The following is a 25304-nucleotide window of genomic DNA, read 5'->3' as shown; positions in this document are numbered from 1 at the left end:
CTTCTACCAAAACAAACCATATGCATTATATAATTGTTGCTTGGACTGAAAGAGCTGGCAGCACCTCAGGCTAGTTACCAGTTTTCATTTTCACTTTATGTGAAACCACTTGTTTTACCAAGTCATGCTTGAAAGCTGTAACAGCCAAAATCCACTTCTAATAAAAATATGAAGAATTCCTTTGTAAGGTGGCTTTAAAACAACCCGTTAGTTTATGTAACTATGGCTGCTGAAGTACTGTACTTAAGCTATTTTAAGGCTCTGATGACTACATCTTTGCTTAGCTACGTAAAAGAGTGTCAAAGGTTGTTGTGGCCTCTGTGCTATCACAGAGTCTTCCCCCACTTTCTGCCGTGGCTTGCTAGTGATTCCTGCAGCACTAAAGCTGGGAGCTCACAAACAAGGAAGGGAAAAGAAAAGCCTGGAAGAGTTAAGCAGAATGCACTGGGTGGGGAAAAAACAATACCGATGATCGGCTTTCTAGAAAAGCACAGGGTACAGCTGCAAAACAGGAACACTGTCAGAGCACAAGGGAACTGCGCTCTGCTCCCCCCAGACACTGCCTGTGAGATTGCATTTTCCAAGGAAACGGGAAGTGCGAGCTGTAAACAGGTTTAAATGTCAGAGGGACTACGGGTGTGTGCAGAGGGCGGCAGAGGCAGCGTGGGTCAGCTCCGGTGCTGTGGGAGCAAGGCCAGCACACTCAGATTTCCCTCCTTACCTTGTGCCCCCGGTAAAAGGCAATCTCTTCCACGTTGGCGATGATGCGCGAGTGCATGAAGCGCAGATAGCCCTTCTTGTGCGCCTCCTCAGCCACCAGCTTGCCAAACTTGGGCGAGCAGGCTTTGAGCACGCGGGCCGTGGCGTAGACGACGAGGCCGGCCAGCAACGTGGGCCCAATGGGGTTGGCGCCCCGGGAGCGTGCCGTGCGGATCAGGGTGTAGGAGGTGAGCACCACGTCCAGGATGGGCTTGGTGAGGTTGGAGTAGAGGTGTGCCACCGACTGCGAGAACATCATGATGTCCTCAGTGAGGGACTGGTCGGGGTTGGCCAGCCGCCCGTCCATGCTGATCACTCGGTAGTAGGTCTGGTTCGCGAAATAGGTCTCGTAGGCGTGATCCACCAAGCGTGTGCGGAAGGCGAGGGCCAGCTTGCACTCCAGGTACCGGATGGTGCTGTTGACGAACGTGGCCGGGATGGCGATCATCAGCCATTTGATCAACTTGACGACAAAGCTCCGGGGCTCTTTTTCCACGATGCTCTTCACGATCTTCCCATCGAGGGCCGCCACATAAATGGAGAGAAAGGTCCTGGAAACCAACGCGACCGAGTGGAGGCACAGCAAGCCCAGCTCGGCGCTCACCAGCTTGGGGAAGAACAGCTTGCGCAGCTCCAGCAGCTGCTTCAAGAACTCCGCGTTGACCGCCGGCGAGGCTCTGCCCCGGCCGCCGCCTCCCTGCGCCGTCCCCCGGCCCGCCTCAGCGCGGCAGCCCGCCCGCCTCAGCCGCCGCCGTAGGACGGGGTAGAGGACCTTCAGCCCGTACGCCGCGGCCAGCAGGCAGGCAGCGCGCTTCGCGGCGCCCGAGCGGCTCCATTGCACCCGGCGGGCCGCCGCGCGCAGCATGTGGGTCATCGCGCCCGCCCGGGGCCGCTCCTAGCGGCGGAGGCTCATGCCCGGCAGGAAGGCCGTCCCCGCGGGCTCCTCGCCGGGCTGCCGGGCCGGGCTTCCACCGCGGCAGATGCCGAGTGAGCGCTGCCTCCCCCGGGGTGACGGTTTCCTTCCCAGCCCGGCGCGTTGCACAACGCAGCCCGGCGCCGCGCAGCCCGCCCCGCAGCACGCCATTGGCTGCGCCGCGCGGGGCGGCACCTCCGGCTACCCGGCCGCTCCGCACCGTTCGTCGGCTGCGGGTTCGGCCCCGGAGAGATCGTGGCCGGGCCGCAGCTCGCGGGTCTTCGGAGCTCCGTCCGTTTCCCCCCCGCGGCCGCTCGGCCCGGCTCTCCGCAGCCCGCGGCCGCTCGGCCCTTCCGCCGGCCCCGCGCCCCTCCCTGCCGGAGGAGGGACTCGGGTCGGAAGCGCGGCCCGGCGGCCGAGGGGCTGCGGGGGGTGCCTTCCTGTCATATGCTGGTGTATCGCAAAGCATTTGTTCGGGATTGATGAGGACGAGCAGATCTGGAAAACGTGCTGCAGGCGTTCAGGGGCGTGCACCTCTCACCCAGAAGTGGACAGAGGCCGGTTCACCCCGCTGTGACCCAGCACGCACACAGGCAGACAAAGTCACGTTAGTGTTACAAACGGGTGGAGTGCAGTGGATAGACAGCAAGGCAAGCTTTGCGGTGAGCAAATGGTTTGAGAGAGCTTAGCTTCTGAAAATCAGGCAGCAAATCATGAGCTCTAGGTGCCATGCAAAAAGCCCTCAGCCCGAGGTCAGGAAGACGTGGCCAAGCAGCATCCATTGCTTGCTTCCCTGGTGCACTGGAAAGTTATGTAGAGATGTGGAGTAACCCTGGGACTTCATGGAATTTCTGCCTCTGAGGACAGTACAGAGATCTGGATCAAGGTCCTTATGGCTTTTCTTTTTTTTTTTTTTTCAGTGCACAACTCAAAACTAGGAAAATGTCAAACTCTGAAGCAGAGTAGTACCGCTAGGTTTCATTTACTAAACAGGCTTGATTTCACTGCTGATTACTTTGTCAGTAAAATAAAAAGGTTGCTCAGGGCACTGACGGGATATGTGGCTGAGAAAGTGCCTTGCTGAGGGGTTTGCTATTCTTTAATTCTGCTCCACAGTTAAGGATTTCACATTCTGGCTTGTGAATATCACAGCGTGCTCTCAAAGCTCTCTTGCCAAACCACAGTTATTTGCAATATTTCATTACACTAGCATTTTTGTACTAAGGGGAGAGTTCACAGCTCTCTTTCAGTTCTGCATGTCTGCTGACCTTTCACTTCAGCAGACCGTTTGGGGGCTTAGTAGCAGAGCTGCAAGTGTGGTGGGTTGTTTTTTTTTTGTTTGGTTTTTTTTTTTTTTTTTTTTTGCATTTCTTAAGGTTTATCTTCTCAAATCTTCAGAAAAAAATACTAACATTTCTCTATTAATCCTTTGCTAGGGTGCATTGTAAACATAAGGTGCATTCTGCGTACAGGTGTAAGTGGTAAAATCATGGAACTGGTATCCATTAGTGATGGTTATATTGGCACTGCATCCCAAATACTACATTTGCTGCCATCCTTCCATCATGCCTCAAGAATTAATCTGAAGAGATAGCAGCTGAGGGGTATGACAACAAAAGTTCATCTATTGATTAACTCTTGAGAGACATCTAAATATTAACAATAAGCAAGCTGGTTCAGACCAGTGCTCCACATAGCACAGTATTCTGTCTCTAATGACAGCTCTAAGCAGATGCTCAAGGAAGAGTTCCAGTTATACATGGTGCTGCCTCCTCTGCTTCAGCTTCATACTTTCCTACTCTCTGGGCATTTTCAGCTGTGAGAATTTTGTGAGACGCTGAGGTTTTTTTCTAAGAAATATTTCACACTTGCAAGAGGTTTTCAAGTCTCTTGATCTCATATAAACTCTTACATAAATAATAACATCCTTTGACATGAGTTCCTCAGATCTGCTTCCCGTGTATGAAGACGGTCTGCTTGTTTGTACTCTGGCTCCCACAAGTTGCACTTTATGACCAACTATGCCTGTTCTGGAAAAGACATTCAGCAACAGAGCTCCCTTTCTCCATGCCACTCATGAGTTTGTCAGCCTCTGTCCCATATCTCCACCCACCTTGAGTATATGAATGCAAGAACTAAATATACTCTCCACCCTCTCCTTTTTGCCAATGGCAAGACCTTCCCTTTTATTTCACTACTTCCTTCTTAAAACTTTCAGATTTTCCTTAAAACCTCCATCAAGACTACAGCAATCACTCTTTTCTACAGGTTTTTAAAGCATCATTTCCATAGATGGATAAATTTCCAGAGCCATATGCTGGCTCTACACATGTTGGCCAATATTATAGATTTTCTGACAGGATTTTGCTCCTGGTTGGTGTGTAAGATGAATTATTTCATAGTTAGGCTTCTGTGTTGTTTCTCAATTTTTTTTTTTTTTTGCCTATCTTGTTATATTTTTGTATTTATCAAAGGTAATGTTCCTTTTTGTTATCTTCTTTTGAATGTGGTATAGGTTTTTGGAGTGGTTTGGATTGGCTCTTTGCTTCAAGTCTGGCATCCTTCAGCTTCCTCCTAACCACATGTATGAGTTTAGTTCTTTTAGTAGTCTCTCCAAGTTTCTTTCTAGTAAGCTTCACATCCTTCCCTTACTGGAGTCTAGCATAACCGTAGAGGCTTCTTTGGCCTCTATTGTTCCTTGTAGGAATGCTATTTTTTATGAAGAGAGGAGTCCCCTCTGAAATTCTGAACCAGATCTTGTGCGTTGCTCTGCCTCAAGCCAAGGACTGCGTTTCATCCTGAGGGCTCGCTCTGTGAGAAATAGTTCTCTTTGAATAATACCATGTAGGAATAACAACCTGTCAATATACTGTTGTCAATGGTACTGTCCTGGCAGATGGTCTTTCAGGTAGATACAATCCCATATTCTTCTCAGCTCATACGCATTTTGGGTACTCTGCATCTTTTAAATAGATATCTACAAATGGATTTAGTTACATAATACTAAATGTCAAGACCAAACATTTGGGGGAAAAAATCAAAATTAAAAATATGTGAAATGAATACACACCAAATAATAAAAGGTAATGTAAAATATTAAAACATTTAGATTTAACTGTGAGAATTTCAGAGATGTTTGTTTTTTTTAAACTACACGTTCACTTTTAGTAATCTCTTCTGTTGTTATAATTAGTATTAGAGTAAGTCACTTGCTGAGAAGTAACGTTACAATGGAAGATTCATAAAGAAACATGAGAACCATTTGCAGTTAGTTCTCAGAAATGATCTAGAAAGATGTTTTCCCTCTCTTTCACTCTCTTCAGATTTTGCATAAGCATCATCAGTTCAGTCAGAGCAAAGACTGTCCTGCTTGAGGAAAGAAGGGTATTCAGATCTTCAGGACACAATAGCGATGTAGACAGCAAAACACACTTGCACTTCCTGCAGTTCTGTTTCAGTTAGCTACTTCCTCTCTGGGTGCTGGGACACGGTGTATGAGCCTAACATGTGCTTTGAGTCATCCATCCACCAAATCATACTTGATTATACAGGAGTTCAGTGAGGATTTACTCAAAGCTGGGTGTAAAAATTTGTGTGATCGGTGTTTCAATACCAGCCCTCCTGGAGAAACCTGGTCTTCGATCACTTCTGTTACACCGCTTTGGACAGCTTTTCAACGTCACTTGTATCTAGAGCTGATCTGATAATAAAGAAGCATGTCAGAGGGGAAATCTCAAGTGCTGTAGGACCATAGCTGCTTTATTTTAGCAACAGGTGAAAAGCTGTTCTGAATATCCTGCATAATAAATACTTTCTAAACAAAGAAATGTCAGATTTCACAGAATCACAGAATTGTAGGGGCTGGAAGGGGTCTCTAGAGATCATTGAGTCCAACCTCCCTGCCAAAGCAGGCTCCCTAGATCAGATTACACAGGCAGGTGTCCACGTGGGTCTTGAACGTCTCCAGAGAAGGAGACTCCACAACCTCTCTGGGCAGCCTGTTCTAGTACTCCGTCACCCCTACTGTGAAGAAGTTCTTACACACACTTGTGCAGAACTTCCTATACTTCAGTTTGTGGCCATTTCCCCTTGTCCTATCACCACACACCACTGAAAAGAGTCTGGCCTCGTCCCTTTGCCTCCCGCACCTTAAATATTTATAGACATTGATCAGATCCCCTCTGAGTTTTCTTTTCTCAAGGCTGAACAGTAATTATACTGAAGAGTTGTTAAAATGTTACAAATACGGAAAATCTTCAGAGGTTTTTCTTCCTAAAACCTGTTTATAACACACTGAGAAAGTCTACTTATTCTCTATTTCACTTCCTGGAGAAGTAGTTAAGTTCCATGAAGCTCATTATTCACGAGCTTTTAAAAATGAATAATGTCCTGCAGTTATTTGAAAGTATGGCATCACTCCAAAACACATTCAACTCATTTGGAGTTTTCAAATATTGACAGTCAAGGTGCAATGTTTAGAGTCTCAGGTCTTATTTCAGTGTTTACTTTGCCTTCAGTGGAGAAGTATTGTCGTATTTTATGACCATTTGAAATGGTGCTTTAGCTTTATCTGGAGAAATGAATTCAAGGAGGGAAGATTTCTTACATTAAAAATAATTGTTTGAAGCTGCCCCATCACTTTTCCTTGATTCTACAAAGTGCTGTTACCTACCGGTTTCAATTAATCAAGCAGAAATAAAAGCGTAGTTTTTTCCTTTAAATCCAGATAATGATGTGAAAGTGTAAGAGTAAGAGTAATACCAATACTATGTTAGAAAAAAAAAAAAAGGAAAAAGGATATGATTATATCATGTCTGAAACTATATTTTAGACATAGTATTAATACATTAAACGTTTACACAGGGTGGAAATACAAACTAAATAGAAACTCAAATGAGTTTAATCTTTCAGTATAGTCTGTCATGGTGGTTGAAGTGTTGTGCATAATCATGAACTTTAAAGTTTTCTATGTAAAATATATATATTTATAATCTAATATTGCTACAATAAACAGTTAGGCTTATTAATTAGAAATATTTGAGCTATCATAACAATAACACATTCTGTCCAATAAGGTTGTTCAGTGTAACTGGTTATATTTTAAAGAAGCAGACATTTTCACTTTTCCAGTCTTCTAGCTATGGATTCTATAAACACAATATAAAAATTAAAGAAAATACTTGGGTAATTTTCAATGTTAGTCTTTTAACATCTACTTTACTCATTGTTGTACCAACAGCTATCCAACACTGGTACCTTGAAAAGTTAAGATAATTCAGTATAGCAACACCATAGCAGATTTATATATAAAATTGTACTGGTGGTTTTGTAAGTGGCAGCAAGTTGCAGGGACAAGAGTGGGGGGAGCTGCATTGTTCCCCATTCAGCCCTGTCACCTCTCATCCTTTCGTGAGGGTTTGCCATTATTTACCCCCAAAAACTTGTCAGGCAGCTCCAAGAATGAGAGTGCCTGCTAGCAACAAATGCTCACTGATTCCCCAGCATGCCTGGGGAAGGGCAGCATGGGGAGGAGAGTGATCATCTCTTGCCCTACAAACTGTGCCAGTTGCAGTAGTGGCACTGCAGGCTGGGCCTGCCAGACTAAACATCAGCTGCTCTGTAACTCACTCCAGCAGCTGTGAATTTGACGTACACAGGACAGCAGAGAGACTTGCAATTTCTTCGCAAAGGGGAAATGGTTTGTGTCAGCAGACTCTAAGGGAATGGCAGCGGCAGAAGAAGGGTAGCAGCAGCCAGACCATTGCCTCTTCCTCATCAGCCCTTTGCTGTCCTTGTCCTTCTGCTCTCTGTGTCACGCTGTCCCTCTTCTCTGCCAGCATTGGGAGCATGGAGATCAGTGGCCCTGGTGCTGTTGGTTAGGAGCAGCCCCACACAGGGCCCCGCTTGGAGCTGCACACCCAGGCGGCGGCACACCGTCCTTGTGGTGGCCATCGCCAGCTCTTCTCCTCCCCAGCACTGCCCGGGACAGCCCTCCCTGCTTCCTCAGCAGCAGAAAATGAACTGGGTGGGTGGCAGCCGGTGAGTGAAACTCTTCAGCGCCGCCAGAAGTGGCTCCATGCCAAGCAGCAGAGCTCTGTGTTTCAGGCCTGGCGTCCCCTCAGAGACCCGCAAGGCCATGGCATGGCCTGGTGTGTCCCCTCAGAGACCTGCAGGGCCATGGCATGGCCTGGTGTGTCCCCTCAGAGACCTGCAGGGCCATGGNGGCCATGGCATGGCCTGGTGTGTCCCCTCAGAGACCTGCAGGGCCATGGCATGGCCTGGTGTGTCCCCTCAGAGACCTGCAGGGCCATGGTATGTGACAGCCCCGGTGTCCCCTCACAGACGGGGCACATTTAAGATTCACTGAAATATTAAAATAATCACCTATAGCCTGGTAACATTAAAAAAACAGTATAATATTCAGTTTCTTTGGGTCCTGTACCTCTTGCCTATCAGAATTTTAAACCCCACTGTTTTTGTCAGTATTTGAAAGTAGCTTTGCTAAACACAGTTTTGTACTCATCCTGACAATATATGCAGAGTCCAACTAAAATAAAGCCTTATGTATCTGTAAGCCTCTCCAGATAAATGGAGTTTCATAAAGCTGCTGAGGAGGGTTGACCTTGGCTGGCTGTCAGGTGCCTACCCATGCCACTCTGCCACAGGGAGAAAATTTGATACGAAAACCTTGTGGGTTGAGATAACAGCATTTTAAAGAAAGAAAAGGAAAGTCTGCATGTGGGAGCAAAGGGAAAAAAAAACAACTGAAAACCGGTCTATGGACAGTGCCTAGCCACTTCCTGGGAAGTAGGGCCTCAGCTCGAGTAGCAGTTGCTTTGGAAGACAAATGCCTTTGTACAAAAGTACACACACCCCTACACACTCACACCCTTTCTCTTACGTTTTATTGACATCATACAGTATGGAATAACCCTTTGGTTGATTTGGGTAAGCTCTGGTGGTTGTGTTCCTTCCCCACCTCTCGCCCACTTACAGCGTATGGCTTTGTGTTGGAGCCAGCCCTGATGCGGTGCCAGCCCTGCTCAGCAGTAGCCAAAACATCTCTGTGGTGTCACGGCTGCTCTGGCGACATGTGCAGAGCACAGAACTACATGAGCTGCTGTGGGGAAAGTCAGACCATCCCAGCCAGAGCCCACACTAAAGCTACCTGTGTGAAGCAGGGCAGGGGACAGCTTCAGTTCAAAAAACTTTGCCCTAAATTCCTGTCTATAGAACTGTTCTGTCTGAAGGAAGAAGCCATGTGTTGGAGTATTGTGCTCACTTAGAAAACAGCAAATTACCATGCTGCTTTCTGCTGTCCGTAATTATCTGCCAGGATTCATGCGGTTGCATTTTAGAGGTCAGAAAAACTATCCCTTACTGGCTCTTCTACCCACTGCAAGTGTTAATTTTATATTTTACATATTTATATGCATTTTATTATATATATAACATATATATAATGCTATATATATTTATATGCATCTGTTTGGAGAGAGCGCAGGTCCCTTCCAACTCAGGATATTCAATGAGTGCTATAAATTTGGACATAGTATAAAAAAAAGGAAAAAAGTCTAATTCCAAGGATCTATTCCATATTTCTAACTATTAAATAAATGTGCATCTCTTACTTGATTCAAACATTGCACCCATATTCAATGTGTTCACAATAGTGACTCAAAACTCCAATTTTAAGCACAGTGTCCTGCTACCAATTGATTTAAAACTATGTTTAACAAGTAATATATGTAGTTTAAGGTATAGCTGTTTCTTATATAGCACAAACAAGAGCAGCTCAATAAAATTTGTACTGACAATCTCTTTAATCTCTCTTATATTTTTTTTCCTAATGTTCACAATATGCCATAAAGTCCTGAAAGGCAGAAAGTTTTGCTGTGCTTTTTTGCTTTCTTCGTTAATGTAGTTTTGTAACTGTGTTGCAGCATGACGTGGAAAATTAAAATAAATATTGACAAAGATTTCTTATAATGTTTTAAGAAATTAAGAATTGATGAACTGGTTAATTACAAGTTAAATACCTAAAAGCTTTTCCTTCTGAATGTTCAATATATGTTATATCCCTGAGATAGAATGGGATCATAGCTTTACCTAAATAAACCAGGACCAGCCAAAGTGACTTCAGCAGAGTTATGCTGACTTCACTACTTCAAGGTTTGACCCATTATAGCTGAACAGAACAATTTGCTTCCAAAATTCTCAATAACATTTAGGTAAGCTCAGGCCATGACTTAAGATTACACTTCTATAATTAAAATAATTATTTGCATCTTTCAGGAGCAGAGTCATACTAAAACAGGAAAGGAGAAAGCAAAAGGTAAATGGCTCGAGCCACCGTGGATCTTATGTCATGCAAATGATTCTGTTGATTCACTGTGTTAAATCTTTTAAAGCAATTGTAGTGAGGCACAAAACTGTAGCATAACACTTGCAATGTGTTTGCCTGACTGTACTTAACTTGTAGAACAGAAGTCTTTTTCTAGGTTTGCCACACTGAATTCCAGCAGCAAGAGGAGGGAGGAGGAGAAGGCATGAATGAATATGCAAATGCACCCAATTTAAGTTTTACTGAATTACTTCTGGTACTACATTTTGCTTGCTTAAGCAACAGCTATTTTCTGTAGTTGCTAACACTCTATAACGTTAAAGATTGTGATATAATAAATTATAGTGGAAAACAGTTACCAATAAACATGTTGGGTATACTAATCACATGTAATCTACAAGATAAACCCCTTATCGTGTAATTCAGGATGACAGAAGAAAAAGTTCAGAAGAAAACCCTGTCATTTTTTGTGTCAGGGTCTTCAGTTTTCAATATCTTTCTTCTGGTTAAAGTAAAAACGTACTGTTAATTTATTCTTTTGTTAGGCTTGCTACTAATGATTTTTGAGGTGATTATTAATACTTCTACAAAATGGAGATTTTGTTTCCTAAATGGCTACTAATAGTATTCTAGGGTTATGCAGAATTATCGGCTTGATATATTTAGAATGATACTCATATTTCTTTTTGTTCCTTGCAACAGATGGCATTTCCAAAGTCCCAGTCATAGTGTTTTTTTTCTTCTTTCTTTTCTTTTGTCTCTCTCTCTCTTTTTTTTTTTTTTTTGTCACAAGATCCTATTGATTGCATCAAGGAAGAGAAGTTTGAAGAACAATACACTCTTTGTGACAATTTACATGGCCATGACTACATAATCTTGCTGATTTATTTGCCCACCAGTTTATAAGCTGCCTGGAAATGACAGCTTTAAATTTTTTTTAAGCCTTTTTTTTCCTTGGAGGATTTTGGTATGTCTTTTACTTTGAAAAATGCTTTTAATGATCACATACAGAAGTTGAGATGCAAGTATATAAGGACTAAGTTTTTGGCATAAAGAGAACAATGACCTATTTTGAACATCACAGAATCAAAGAATCATAGAATGGTTTGGGTTGGAATGGACCTTAAAGCCCATCCAGTTCCAATCCCCTGCCGTGGGCTGGGTGTCCACCCACCAGATTAAGGCCCCACTGAGGCCCAGGGCCCCACCCAACCTGGCCTTGAACGCTTCCAAGGATGGGGCATCCACAGCTTCTCTGGGCAGCCTGTGAGAGTGCCTCATTACCCCAAAAGTACAAAATTTCCTCATAGTATCTGAACTAAATCTCCCCTATTTTACTTTAAAACCATTCCCCCTTGTCCTATCATTATCAGATCATGAAAAAAGTCAGTCTCTCTCCTGTTTATAACCTCCCTTCATGTACTGGAATGCTGCAGTGAGGTCTCCCTAAATATGACCAAATTATACTGAATTATTATTATTTTGAATTATATTTCAAAGCAATAACAATAATTCAAGTGATAATGGACAGAAAGTGTGAATTTGGAAAAATTTGAACATGTTTTTATTTATAGGAATTTCTTCAAAATATTTATATATTCCACTGAAGTGGTATGAAGCTTCTGTCCGAAACTTATTCTCTCTTTTAATATCTCTTTTAAAAAAAATAGGAATTCTTCGAAAAGAAAAAACTTAAATCAAAGATGAAGCTTCTGGGAGCATCATCTCCTAAAAGTTCAGCAGTCAGCTTAGATCTCCTCAATCTATATGTTGTTAACCAGATATCGACCAAAAAAGACAACAGTGGTGAGTTTATGGTAACAGTGTTCTGACCTCATCGTTAACATAATCAGTTATCTTTTATTATTACTGCTACTATTTCAGTTCTTCTTTTTCCATCATGTTATAATTTAATGCTTGAATAGTTGTTTATTTAAAAAATAAAAAAATAGCAATTATGAAAATAATGACTGAATAAAAAGTCAGGACATAAGCGAAATAAAACAACCTATTTCAGCTTTATAGCCTTGCATGCTTATGAACTTTCCCCATTCCATTTATTAATTTTACCCTATCTCCACTTCTTTTTCCCTTTGTCATTAAATCAAGCCATTCGTGTTCCTCTTATAGTGTAGTAACTTCTTTCTTTTTTGTTGGAATAGTCTGTCTGTTCTACCCAGAGCGTTTTTAAAATCTGTCACTAAGCTCCCCCCAAAATCTCTACAACTTGACTTCTAACTCTTATCTTCTGTGACACATTCATAAACAGGACTGGGGAGCAGTTGCTGTCCCATGCTCAGAAAGATTCAAAGGTGGCTGACTAGGGCAACAGAGCCTGTCAATAGGCAGCAGTTGTCCCACCATGTTATGCTATGGTGCCAATTAGAATAGAGCTCTTACATTACTGGTAATAAAACAAAACAAAACAGAAGTTTTAAATGGATAAATGGATTAAGAAACCTAAAACAACGTATTTGATACTGTAATGAAAAATCAGGGAGCTCAAAGCTTACTCTAAGTCCAGTGCTGACCTTCCAAATGCTTTCATCACAGGGAACCTGAAAAAGCCAGTCCACGTTGATATAACTGAAGATGGAAAAGCACCTTTTAGAAGGAACAACCTAGAGCTTCCCAGGTCACCACTACGAAACCAATTTACAGAACACTTAGATCACATCAAGAACAGGTACTTGTTTAAAACAGGCAGTAGTTAAGCTATCATAAAGTTCTGTGAAAGGTGTTACACAATGTGTTTTCATTTGATTTCTAAAAAAGTTAAAAGGAGTTACCATTGCAGAACAGATCTACTTTGTGTGTATTTATTAGCATGGATGGAAGCATGTCACTTTGGTGGCAACAGGGAGAAGGGGTCTAGGCTTATAAAGTAGCACAGGAGCATAGAAAGACTAATCTGAAACTGGTCGATCTCTTGATCTTTTGCTCAGCGGATCCCTTTTACCTCTGTGCTCATGAGGGTCTTGCCTTGAAAAGCCCGAGAAATATTTATCTGGGGTATGAAGTATGCATAAATATACATTGCTAAGACACAGAATTTTCACAACCTCTTCTGACATTCCAGAATGTTCTGGCATCCTGACATTCCAGTCACGTCATTCCGACATGACTCTTATCATCAAAACAAAGAAACATACTCTAAACTCAAAACTGCACACAAAGCGCAGAGCTTTAAATATATAAATGTATTACTTTACTCATGTCATGTTGTTCATACACTAAGTTCATTTCACAGAGCAGACTATTCAAACAGTTTTCCACTTACACTGTTTTACCATCAGGTTTCAGGCATGCTTAAATGACTGATTTACAGAATGGCTGCTCAAAATGGCACACAAATCAAGGATTTTTTAAACATCTGGAAAAATGTTAAAATTAATGCTCTAGTTAGGAAGTTTTTAATCTTATAGATCTTACATTTCAGAGGCTGTTTTTATTCATTTTACAAGGTTACAAGAGCAAGTACTGGACAGCAGAAGGCAGCATCTCTTAGAAAAAGAAAAATACCAGCATAAAGTAAGTTTAATGTTCTCAGTGATGTCAAGTTAAAAATATGTAGCAATGGCTGTTTTTTTAAGTGATTTTTCATAATGATCGGATTTCATGAGTACTGAAACATGCGAAGGCTTCTTCTTTAAGACTACATTGATCTGTTAATTGCCAGTCACTTTTTTTCTGCTGTTTCTTATGAATGTTATGAAAAGTTCAACTTATTTTGGGCATTTTCTAAAACATTTAGGAATATCTGTGCTCTAAACTAGTCACAAAGGACAGATTATGAGACAGAGTCTGAGACCAACAGTAGGTAAATTAAAAACAATACATGTCATAAATGATGAGATATGCAAAACATAGAAGTGAGTCTTTAAGAGAAATTTAAGTACAAGTCTAGTGGCTACATTTGGGAAGTCTGTACCCTTATTGAGGTTACAATGCATTTTCTAGATCAAATTCAGGATTATTTTTTTAATGACACATTCCACTGTTAAGTGAAAAACAAGTAGAAATTGAGAAGATGGTGAGTTTAGGTTACTCAGATACTCCACTGACCCCTGCTGCTCATTTCATATAGCATTCTGAGGAAAAAATACTTGAAAAAAATGCTTACTCCCTATTTCTATGTATGTTCTTGCCAAACCATATTTTGTTAGAGTGAACAAGACATGTATTCTAGAGATAGAAGTTCCTTCTGAGTGAGGAAGGCTTGCTTAGTAGCAGTGAAAAGTTTATCTGTCTACTGTGTTTCAGCCAAGATCACCATGAGCTGCCACTATTTTTTTGGGTATCATGTTAAGTCAGCCTTCCCTTATGACTTTATTTCCTCTGTTGCTTGAAGATACAGAAGCTATATTTCAGATTTAGCATGGCCAGAAATAATGAATCAAAATGACAGCTCAGTTTCTCTCAGGACTCTACTTGTATGACCAGGTTTACATCATTTAATCAAAACACATGATATTGCAGGACACGTAGAAAACTAATTTAATGTATGAATGAAAAAATAAAGACTAAGTGCCACATATTGCAAATAACTATGTTTTAAGGTTACATGAGTTAAATTTCAATTTCATATTCAAGTTTCAAACTTCTCCTGTGTTCTGATATGCTTAAGAGATCATTGTTGACCTCACTGCATGCTGGAGTTCTCTTCATGCTAGAGTAAAATAACTTTAATCTTACTACAAAAGAATCAATTCAACGAATCATTTACCTACACCTCTAAAGCTAAGAATGTATTTATACCCATCTTCTTGCAGGATAACATTTCTGTGCATACTTCAACTTAAGTAGGTACTTATGTGTTCCCCCAATATCAACTCTCATTACCTTGCTTTTATTAAAAAATCATACCAAAATACATGAACATTTTTTCTTGAATATGGTATATCTGAAAAGAGATGATGTAAAAACTTTAGAAAGGTCGGATCTTTTTCAACTATGCTTAGATGAAAACAACGTTAGATAAAACTTCTTTGCTATCTGTTATCTAGTTAACACAAGTAACAGAACTAACTTATGGTGAACGTATGGAACATGAAGACAACGCAGCAACAACATTTAGCACCTGTCCATTGTCCCCTTCTATATTTTGGTCCTCTAACTGTGCACAGTTTTCAGAAGAAAATTTCAACACAAAATCAATGGGCAACCCTTGGGAACAGACTTATGAAGATAAGCAAAAGAAACAGGTTGGATTAATCTTTTGTTATTTTCTCTATTTGGGGTGTAGAATTAGCATAATGGTGAAGATAATAAAATTATTAATATGCAAAACTTCTACTAGGTTGTGGCAATGAATATTCCATGAATACATATATATTTATTTCATTAGTATGAAATAGACTCAGTTTGAGCCTTTCTTCACTGAGCTTTCAGTATTGCTAGTATCTGCAGCAAGACTATGGCGATGAGGAGAGCTTCTCGGTGACAAGAAATATACACATGTTATGTATATGCAAAAACCAGGGAAGTACTAGTTTATCAGCCTCACCTTTGTACCTGAAAAGATTGTAGAACAAGATCTCCTGGGTGCCATTTAAAGGTCCATGAAGAATAAGTGTTTCTCCATGATAAGTTGGGTAAAAAAAACTAGCGGTACCATCTTGCTGAAAGACCATGGGTTAAAGTCTAATTGGCAACTGGTCAATAATGGCAGGAGTGCCCAGGGTTTAGTAACAAGTCTGATACATCTTCGCCAGCTATTTAGACAACAGGACAGAATGCACCCTCAGCACAACAGGTTCATAAATGAAACCTAAAATTGTCAGAGTGGTCATTACAGTAGTAGGGCTGCTACTCAAAGGGATCTTGTGAATCTGAAGGCCAACAGGAACCTCAAAAAGTTCAACACAAATGCATGTCTTGCACCTCAGAAGAAATAACCCCACGTATCTGTGCAGGTGGGGATTTGACTGAGTAGGTTGTGGCTTCGCAAGGAAGGACCTGAGGGTGCCAGAGGATAACATGTTGTATGTGAGTCAGCAGTGCACCTGTGTAGCAGCAAAGCCCAACTAAATAAAGGGCTGTATTAGAAAGAGCTTATCCAGTACTCAAAGGCAAGTGATTATTCCCCTCCAAAAAAAAACAAACGACGTGTTAGAACACATCTGAAATACTATGCCCACTTTGAGGCCCCCCTAGTCCAAGAGAGAGATCAACAAACTGGAGGAAGACTAATGCAGGGCCACAAAAATGCCAAGGGGATTGGAGCTCCTGATGAACATGGAGAGACTGAATGAAGAGGGTTTGCATAGCATAGGAAAGAGAAGGATTTAAGGGGATGAGGAGGGGAACTAACTGCTGTCTTCCAGAACCTAAACAGAGTTAGAGACAGTACAGAGCCAGATTTACCCAGTGTAATGACAAGTAGTAAAAGTCACAAATGTAAAGGCTGGAAATTCTGCTTGTGTAGAAAAAGTTGTCACAAAAGTAGCTAAGCACCAAAATAGATTATCTCAGTCCTGAACAAACCTGAACAATCTGGACTAGCCTTGAAGCTGGCCTTGCTTTGAGCAGGAGGTTAGGTTAGGTACCTCTAAGAGCCCTTCCATACAACAGCATTCTACAATTTTGTCTTCTTCAGTGAAAGAACTACTTACTACTTTTCTGAAAGAGTGGTCAGGTGCTGGAATGGGCTGCCCAGGGAGGTGGTTGAGTCACCATCCCTGGAGGTGTTCAAGAAACATTTAGTTGTTGTGTTGAGAGACATGGTTTAGTGGGTTATTGGTGGTAGGTGGATGGTTGGACTGGATGATCTTGTGGGTTTTTTCCAACCTAGCTAATTTTATCATTCTATGAAATGCCAACTTGCTACAGTCTATCCAGCTTGCTGATATTGTGGGGTGTGGGATACTTAAAAAGATGTTTTGCATACTAGCAGTGACATGCAAATATAAAGAAATATGAATTGTACAGAATTCACTTGGGCGGTAACGTTTTGGCCTTTACTGGAAAGATAAAATTAAGTAAAAATAAGTAAAAAAACCTAAGTTAAAAAATATGCATAGTGTTTGCAAACCCAATTTTGAATTTTAAAACACTGCAACTATATAGATTGAGGGTTTTCTAACTTGGACCATTTTCTCAGCCAGGAACCGTTTCTGACCAAGACCCTTGGATTTCAAATCACTCAAGCCAGTGTATTTTCAGGAAGTCTGATACAGAGCCTCAGGAGCTGCTTAAGCCATTGCACAGGTAGGCAGTGATCTTACATTAGAGAAATAGTCACCATTAAGTAAGAGGAATACTAAGATCAACTTAAACTTATTTCCACATGATTTTTCACCGATTTTTAGTGCTTTTAAATAGAAATTGAAATTAAATAGGAAGACTGAACAAGCAAAGCTATTAAAATTTGCTGAAAGGCAGTAAAGTGTGATTTTGGTAGGCTTTTGGAACCATGGTTTGTTTTTGTGATGTTGTAAACAGGATGGTATTTTGCAATTCATCCAGAAGCATGGATTTACCAAGGGGATTGGCCAAGAGAAGGGGAGCTGCTGGCACTCTCCTTAGTTCTGTTCACCGTTACAAGTGCTTTCCTGGTGACCCTGATGCCGCAGCGCTTAAGCAACTTCACTTACATTATTTACATTCAGGATTCCAGGAAAAAAGTATTTACTCTCCTCTTTCATATGTGATTCTGCTGTAGCTTTTTAAAATTATTTCATAATTGATTAAAAAATTAAAAAATACTTTTATGAGAACATAAAAGGTACGGACAGAACATAAAAGAATGAACAGAAGCTTTGAATTGATTTCTCTCTGCATGTGCTGATTAAAAGTCTTTTTAATCACAGAGGGTTTAAGGCCAGACTAATTTGTACTGAATAGTTTATTTCTAAAAGTTCTTACCTTCTATCTAGGGGTCTTACGGGGCTAATTTTCCTTTATTCTTTTTCTTCTGTAAGTCTGCTGAAAGTTGTATCAATCTCTAGATGTGGATGGCTATAGCCATAAAAAGATTATCTATTACTTGGCAGTTCCTGAAGTGCCAGCAGCTTGTTTGCCTGGGGAACCAAGGCACTGATGAGCTCACTGATCACATGATAAGATATGGATATACGAGCTTCCACTCTTAGCCACTCTTAACATTCTCTCTTCCCGTGGATCTCCTGGCTTTCTCCAGCAAAGCCTAAAATCACGATAATGTTCACCTTGCTATATATCTTGGTAACTTCCTAATTAATATCTTGATGCTAAAGCCCTACGTAATCTTACCTTGCCTAAATCTCCCTTTCAATTTCTCCACAGACTCTCAGGTCTGCACTCTGCTTATGGCAGCTCCCACATAGTCCTCTGCCCATTCGTGACTCACTGACAACATTCCATCTCCTTTCCAACAATTCTTCAGATCCATTTTTGGGTTTTGTCCTTGTTTTGTTTTCATCCATTGCACTCATGAATTCTTTTATCTCAGTAACTGTCAGTTCTCCTAGAAAGGGAGTCTCTTTCACTGTATTATAAGAAGTATAAACTTATACAATCATTGAATGGAATTATAGTGTATTAATGATGTAATAACCGTGCAGACATCTGAGACTGTGACCCTTCGTGGTCATTAAATATTAACTAAAAATGTAGGGATCTTATATTTTTCACTCTGCATTGTACCTGTCCATTTCCTCACCTACTATTATCTTTTACATAGCATTACAAAATGTTCAGCTAGAATGGAGAAGGAGCCTCTGAATTGCACCACAAAATGTTTTTACCTTCCTCCCTTGAATGCATCCAAATTTCTCCAGAAACAAACTCCAGTGTGATTAGCCTTAAAACTGAATCATGGGTTTTACATAAGTAGAGGGCACAGTTTTCTCCCTTAAATTCTCTAGGATCTTTTTCCAATTCCCAGTGTTTTCTGGTCAAGACATTACAAATTCTTTCTTCAGTAAGTTTTACTTCACTACATTTCCATTTTCAAGTTCCATTGATAGCACTGCTCTTTTAATTTATTCATTTATTTTAAAATAAAAGGCATGTTATAAATGGCCATCTCTGCCAATTCTCTGTGTCTCAGAAAACCCTTAACTCTCCGCTCAGATTTTCTTAGAGGTTGGTCAAGCTTAGAAAGAAGTGGTAAAAAGTTAGATTAAGATCCAAGTAAGTGAACGCATGATAGCTTTCATGCTAATGATAAGCATGATAGCGTCTTCAAAAGCACTATTACAGAAGAGGGGGAGGAAAGGATAGGCAATACAAAATATCTAACTGGTCTTCTAACTCTTGGTCAGAAAAATTCTGTGCTTAAATGGGGTTACTGACCAATACTACAACAAGAAGTCACCTTGCTAAAGAGATCAGGAATGAAACAATGCACAGATCTTGCTGTGGGTTTTCCGTACAAGAGCAAACTGTTCAATACCTTTTTACAAAACGAAAAAGCTGTAGTCCTCTTCTTTTATTTTTAATCCAAAGTGGACTTCTTTGGCCATTTGAGTGGAGCAGCAGTGACATACTGTGGCTGGTTTTATAAATCACAGTTCCCTAGTCAATGAGATGATATGCTGCCTGCCTCAGTATGCTTGGAGTTTGCTAAAAGAGCCCTGCTTAAATCAGCCTTACTATAAGTGTAAATAAAGTACAGGACACTCTTTCTGTGGAAATAACGTGTTTTCAGAACAGAAGCAAGAGTGTTGAGCAGTGAAGTCTTTGAAATTTTGTATCAACTTGATAATCTGTAGGGTTAGCAGTTAGTATTTTGCTTATTTATGTACAGAGCAAGTTACATTCTTTTCTCCCCTTCCTCCAAAGGCTAGACTATATGAATTCTGCCAGGAAAAATCCAGTGATAATGACCAGTAAAGAACCAGAAAACACCGAGGGAATAAAAGAACCATTGTTTGGTGTCGTGAAAGAAACTGCAGATCTGAGAGCTCCCCAAGACGAAAGTGATTGTCCCTTTCTGTCACTGTTTGGAGATGAGAGCCAACCAATCTATAATAAACTTTCCACAAAGCGCTTTAATCCTTTAGTGAACCAAAACACTGCTCCCATTTTTCTCATCGATCCCGATGATAGAAATCAAATGACCAACAGAAACTATACGTATGACACTGGAGAGGTTCATCCTGCAATTAATATGAGAAAAAATTCTGCAGAGAGACACCTTAAGGGCATTTTCACAGCTCCAGAACAGGTTTTGTGTAAAAGCAACAATGCGCCATTTGCAAACTGCAAGAAAAACAGCCTCCATAAAACTCACCTTCAGGACTGCCATGAGGGACAGCTCTACTTAAGATCTCCTGGAAGCAAAGAGAGACCTTCAACATTTGAAAAAAGCGGTGAGTGTCAGCACATTAGAGACATGTATTCTATGTTTTATTCTACTTCCAGACATCTCATGCTACTTGCTTTTTTATAAACAGAGGTGTGTTTGCTCTGACCCAAAGCGTGTTATCAATCTTTGGATTGCAGCATTTAAATTTTAAATCCAATTACTAAACATACTTTTAGAAGTTGATAGAAGGAGTTATTTTCAAACTATATTTATGCTCTTGCATAATTTTAAATCAAGGTTTACTTTTTGATTTTAGAGACGTACGCTCATTATCATGATCAGCAGATTAATTTAAAGGAGAACATGCAGAACCATTCAAGAAATAAAAGGTGAGTGCAATAAAAACTGTCAAATTAGTGATAACTGCAGAGACCTTTCTGAATTGGAGAAATCCTGTATAAGAGGACAAGAAGGCAAAAATTCTAAACAATGTTAACAAAGACCCAAGTTAGCCCAGTGAAAATAATAGTGAGTAATGTGAATAAACTTATGTGCATGTAAACTATTTGTTGTACCGCTGTACAACTATTTGTAATAAGCAAGGAGAAAGATTCTTTGATAGGACAGTTTGGAGTCCCTGCAGTTAAGCTGTTGCTCTGGTTTGACATCTAAAAGATCCTGTCCCCTTCCTACAGAGGATATCAGTGTCTTCCCTGCACCAAACGTCGCATATGCAAGTGCCCCACATTTTACATTAAGATAGTTTTGCCACATACCTACAGTCATCTCACATTACATCCTACAAACAAACAGAAAAACCCCTAGAGATTCTTGTTGCTAAATCTCAGGATCAGAAATAAATTCCAATATTTCAGTAGGGAAAATGTTTCATGATTACTGGGAAAAAACTCAGAAGCAGTGACTTTAATTTAGAAGGCAAGTAAAAGTACAGGAGAAATCACTTACCAGAGAGCTCTGTTTGCATCCCGTAGAGACGAGCCTGTGAAAGGATCAGTCTGGAAACAGAACCAGCTTTTTGAATTGGAAGAGGTAACTCTTTATAAACATTATTTACATTACCTACTACCAGAGCGTTTACATCATTCATTTAGAGCAGAAAAGTACCACCCAGAACAGTTAGAAACTGAAGTTACCTTATCTGCATTAACTTCATGGAATCCTCTTTTCCTTAATGCTTTATATGGAAAGTCCAGAAGGAACAGTTTCTAGTTTAGTGGTTCAGATGACAGTCTTTTCAGGTCCAGAACTTACACAGTCTGATTCACATCCAAGCTGATGCCTAAAATAAATTATATAGGGTACTCTTTACCCTACGTTATGATTCTGAGACAGTGTCCAGAGACTGCATGTAGGATACTTCAGTATTGTAATGAAGTTTTCTGCCAGTATATGTATAAAATCTTGTGTAGATGTTTTGCCCATAGTAGTCACCCAGGTACGTGCAGCACTGCTCGGGGGTTTTGTATTCCTTAACGTAGCTTGCAGTGAACTGCAAGGTGTACTCCTTTATGTACTAGAGAAACTGAATGCTCTTCATCTTACCTGAGGTGCTGATCCAGCTCACTATTAATGCTTGTTTTTGAAAGTTCGCAAAAGCACAACAGAAGGAGTACGACTTTGGAGCGAATTCAAACCTTCACAAGACAAAACAGGGTTAGTATCATTTATCAGTCACAAATCAGATTTTCTCTACTTACAAAAATGAAACTTACTTTTAAATCCAGGGAAAAGCGTGTTCATCTTTTTAGGATGTTACATTTTATGAGAGCTCCTATTTTTCTTCACTAGCATTACCAGGTAACTAAACATTCACTTTCCCTTGAAGACAGAAATTCAGATTAACTTAGTTCTGGTGAGTATTATCCACGTATTCTTCATTTGGGTCCCTTAAGCTGCTAAGCCAGCTCTGAAAGTAGGGATAGCTGAAAAAAAAAAAACCAAGAAAAACCAAATAAAATAAATAATAATTCACCAGAGAAGTCAGGTATGTGTTTATCTGAACATCACAACTCAAGTTTATGGACATCAGCATCTTGTAACAGTGCCAGGTAAATACTAGTCATTTTCTTTTTATTCCTGCAGACCTCGATTGGAGGAAAAAAAAAACCTTGGGCATTTCTTTTATACAAATTAATACGATCACAAAATATTTGGCATTTCATTTCACTAGACTCATTCTTATCTGTCATTATTCTCTTCCACCAGATTATACTGTGCAGATCCACACATGCACAGAGGGAGGGGAGTCAGCAGACAGATCCCACGTCCTTTTTGCTGCCTTGGTAGCTGGATGGGTCAGCTGTGCCAGCTGTATCTCAGAGCAGATTTCCCAGGGGTCTCCAAGAGAAAAACACGGCCTAAAGCCCACATCATTTGTATGGCAGCCGATACGTGCAGGGATTTTGCCACAGTTTCTCCCTACCTCTATTCTGCAGAACCTCTCCTCTTGGGTAGCACAGCTCTGTTGCTAGTGCAGATTGACAGCATAGCTGGAGCTTTGGATGCCCATCTCACACACTATATTTTGTCCTGAGAGGAGGAGAATTGGGTATTACTACAACGCAAGCTGACTTCGCTAATGCTTTATTCTTTAAATGCTATCATAAAACTGCTTCAGAAATAGTGATCATGCTTAATTTTGCATGCTGTAACGGTGAGCTGAATGTTTGGGAAATATTTTAGTGAGTAATTTTTCCTTCTGTTGGAGCTCATTTTTCAGATGCGGAGTCACCACTCAGCAGCCTGTCTCCCAGTTACACTCCAAGGCAGACAGAAAGGTGCTTCAGCTCCAGTCCTGACATGGTGAGTACTACCCCTGAATGAGTTTACAATAAATGATTAGATGTACATTTTCCTAATTTAACAGACCTGTGGTCTGGACTCTTGATAACATTGAGCCTTATGAAATTACAGTAACGTGATTGGGAAGATGTTAAGCGAGTTTCTGTTCTCTTCCTTGACGTGAAGGGAGGAAGATTTGACATTCTGTACATTTTCAGCCATTACTGAACACAAAAAGGCCAAAACATATGAATATAAAATCTGCATTGAGAAAATGAGAGCAAAGATCCTCCTTACCCACTTTCTTTCCAGCAAAGGCCAGGAGTACGCCCCCGGAGAAAGAACACAAAAGGCCAGCAGAACATTCTGGCCTTTCAATTGATTTCATAATTTAGTTATGAGTGGATTATTAACTCTGTACACAGTCACTGAACTGTTTTAACAATTGCATTCACGCAATTCTGTTCATACAGTCTGAAGAGGAAGACACAGCCAGAAAGAAGAAATATGTGGACAAGCAGCGCCACCAGACAGACAATGCCAACCTGATCGCAGCCTCCGCAAGCACAGAGCCCCCCAGGGCCTCTCACGATGGAGTTCTGCCCCCCCAGCCCAGCAGCAGTGTGGGTGTGGAAGGAGACAGCCATCTTCAGCAGAAACACTCCATTTCACGCGCCAGAGAGGAAAAGAAAGAGCACTCTGCACCATGTGAGGGCAGCTCGTTACACCAAGCCCCTAAAAGAGCGCAAGTCACACAGAGCTCAAGGTCCGATGTTTGGGTGCAGACCGAGAGCCCCGGCCCTCAGTCAGGGCAAGTGGATGCGGCCACCCAGTGTGACCCCACACGGGTGTGCGCCTGCGGGCGCTCCCTGCCCTCTGCCCGCAGCCCGGAGGGGCTGCATCCTCCCGGCACCGCTGGAGGGCACAAAACGCCCGAGCATGAGGCACTGCGGCCCGCAGGCAGCTCAGCAGGGACAGCAGCGCTCTCCTCTGAAGCGGAGTATCTCACTTTGGCTGACAGAACAACGCTAGACATTCTGAACTACATCGATACAATGAAGGAGAGAGAAAAGCAGTGACCAGCTGGAATGGCATGGAAAGAAATAGAAAGAATGCTTCCAAATTTTGTCCTGTTCCCAGTAGGTTTCACTTAACAGTATGTATTTTCAAGCCTGGCTAGAAAAAATATCTTTTGTCGTCTGATTGCTTATACATTATTACTAACTGTACATCTTTGTCTATCAGCTGCCATCTCTGACTTTCTGTAGATCTCAGACTGATATCATAGGATTGATTTTACAACAGCTTATCAAACATAAACCTTAGGAACTAGATTTGCTTTCCCACCTGTAGGGTTCTGTAGTTTGAAGGTGACTTTGCTTCTCCTGAAAGCAGGGGAAAGGTTTCATTTCACTTCAAGGCACGTTTGCTGTGACTTAGTTCAGAACTGTTGTCAAATTCTCACCCATTTTAAGATGCAAACCAGTGTTTGGTATGTGTTTGTACTAAATATAACAATGGAAATATGAAAATGAAACAGAAAGCAGACAGCAGCACACATAAGATAAAATGTAATTTTAAAAGAACTAATTTACTCATTTTTAGCCAAAGAAAATCCCACCAAAAACAAACAAAAAACACAGCAGAAATGCTTAGGCTTCTTCCCACAGCAGACCTATTGATTTGTTCCCTGTTAACAAATATTTTACGTGTTTCTGCGTTTTGCCTGCGGGTTGAAAATATGAAATTATTTCCTCCTCGTTGCAGTATTTGTGTGAGGCTACAAATAACACCAAATAAATGTTTCTGATAATAGTGTCTCTAAGTTATGTTCTTCCCCTTTCAAAAGATTCCCAGTGAAGTTGGCCCCCTGCGTTGGCTGCCACCATTTGCTCATCCATCCATCCATCTTTACACACACATGCAAAGCCCTGGCACACAGTGCAGGAGCCGTGCCTGTACCGGGCCGGTACGTTGCACTTGTTCCCTTGGAGCCGTTGTCAGCAGATTCACTGCCCTTATTTCCACCAGGTCAGCTTCTTTTGGTTCTACATTTTGTAAGAACAGCCCACGTGGCTGTACGGGTGCTGGTCACGCGGCACTGAAGAGCCCCATTGCCACTCTTTGTCTCTGTTCTCCTCACCAAACCGGTGGCTCTGGTTTCTGCCGGCTCTTACATTTAAAACTAAAAGAGGTTTTTAAATTGTTTGACAATTTTCGCAGGTTTGAAGCTGTGTCATTTAAAAACGGCACCT

At 41.2% G+C, this 25304-nt stretch overlaps 2 protein-coding genes and 1 long non-coding RNA gene across 6 annotated transcripts in view; 1 reads left to right on the top strand and 2 right to left on the bottom strand.

Annotated features, from left to right (window-relative positions):
- ABCD2 (ATP binding cassette subfamily D member 2) overlaps nucleotides 1–1668 on the bottom strand; it is a 47146-nt gene extending 45478 nt beyond the window's left edge. The window contains exon 1 of the mRNA XM_021384624.1: nucleotides 722–1668. Within this exon, the coding sequence (XP_021240299.1) occupies nucleotides 722–1633 (912 nt within the window). The 5' untranslated portion in view covers nucleotides 1634–1668. The remainder of the gene's footprint in view (nucleotides 1–721) is intronic.
- On the top strand, nucleotides 2050–25093 carry C1H12orf40 (chromosome 1 C12orf40 homolog). 4 transcript variants are annotated; one of them, XM_021384628.1, is made up of 13 exons: nucleotides 2050–2334; nucleotides 9968–10007; nucleotides 11687–11822; nucleotides 12570–12702; nucleotides 13481–13547; nucleotides 15023–15220; nucleotides 17119–17225; nucleotides 19782–20311; nucleotides 20564–20636; nucleotides 21240–21297; nucleotides 21855–21921; nucleotides 22976–23070; nucleotides 23523–25092. In XM_021384628.1, the coding sequence occupies exons 3-13, from the start codon at nucleotides 11720–11722 to the stop codon at nucleotides 24126–24128; spliced, it is 2037 nt and encodes a 678-aa protein (XP_021240303.1). In that variant the 5' UTR covers nucleotides 2050–2334; nucleotides 9968–10007; nucleotides 11687–11719; the 3' UTR covers nucleotides 24129–25092. The 4 variants fall into 4 exon arrangements, with proteins under 4 accessions (XP_021240303.1, XP_021240302.1, XP_021240301.1 ...); XM_021384627.1 differs by lacking the exon at nucleotides 2050–2334 and adding an exon at nucleotides 5791–7711 and having other exon boundaries at nucleotides 23523–25093; XM_021384626.1 differs by lacking the exon at nucleotides 2050–2334 and adding an exon at nucleotides 7904–7984 and having other exon boundaries at nucleotides 22988–23070; nucleotides 23523–25093.
- On the bottom strand, nucleotides 20137–22959 carry LOC110392398. The gene is made up of 6 exons (XR_002434338.1): nucleotides 22691–22959; nucleotides 21981–22190; nucleotides 21811–21902; nucleotides 21402–21547; nucleotides 21214–21263; nucleotides 20137–20272 (listed from the first exon to the last, which is right to left on the bottom strand). It is a non-coding gene; the product is annotated as an uncharacterized LOC110392398 (long non-coding RNA).

Source organism: Numida meleagris, chromosome 1, assembly GCF_002078875.1.
Source record: "Numida meleagris isolate 19003 breed g44 Domestic line chromosome 1, NumMel1.0, whole genome shotgun sequence".
In the NCBI taxonomy this organism is placed as follows: domain Eukaryota; kingdom Metazoa; phylum Chordata; class Aves; order Galliformes; family Numididae; genus Numida; species Numida meleagris.
This window is presented reverse-complemented; position numbering and strand designations above follow the sequence as displayed.

What these genes read in the sequence shown, in the direction of transcription:
- C1H12orf40 (XM_021384625.1), top strand. Translation starts at nt 7,905, where the DNA reads ATGGCCTGGTGTGTCCCCTCAGAGACCTGCAGGGCCATGGCATGGCCT. An exon ending in AAGAAAAATACCAGCATAAA is followed by an intron (nt 13,548 to 15,022) that starts GTAAGTTTAATG and finishes TCTGTTATCTAG; the next exon opens with TTAACACAAGTAACAGAACT. An exon ending in TTCAACATTTGAAAAAAGCG is followed by an intron (nt 20,312 to 20,563) that starts GTGAGTGTCAGC and finishes TTTTGATTTTAG; the next exon opens with AGACGTACGCTCATTATCAT.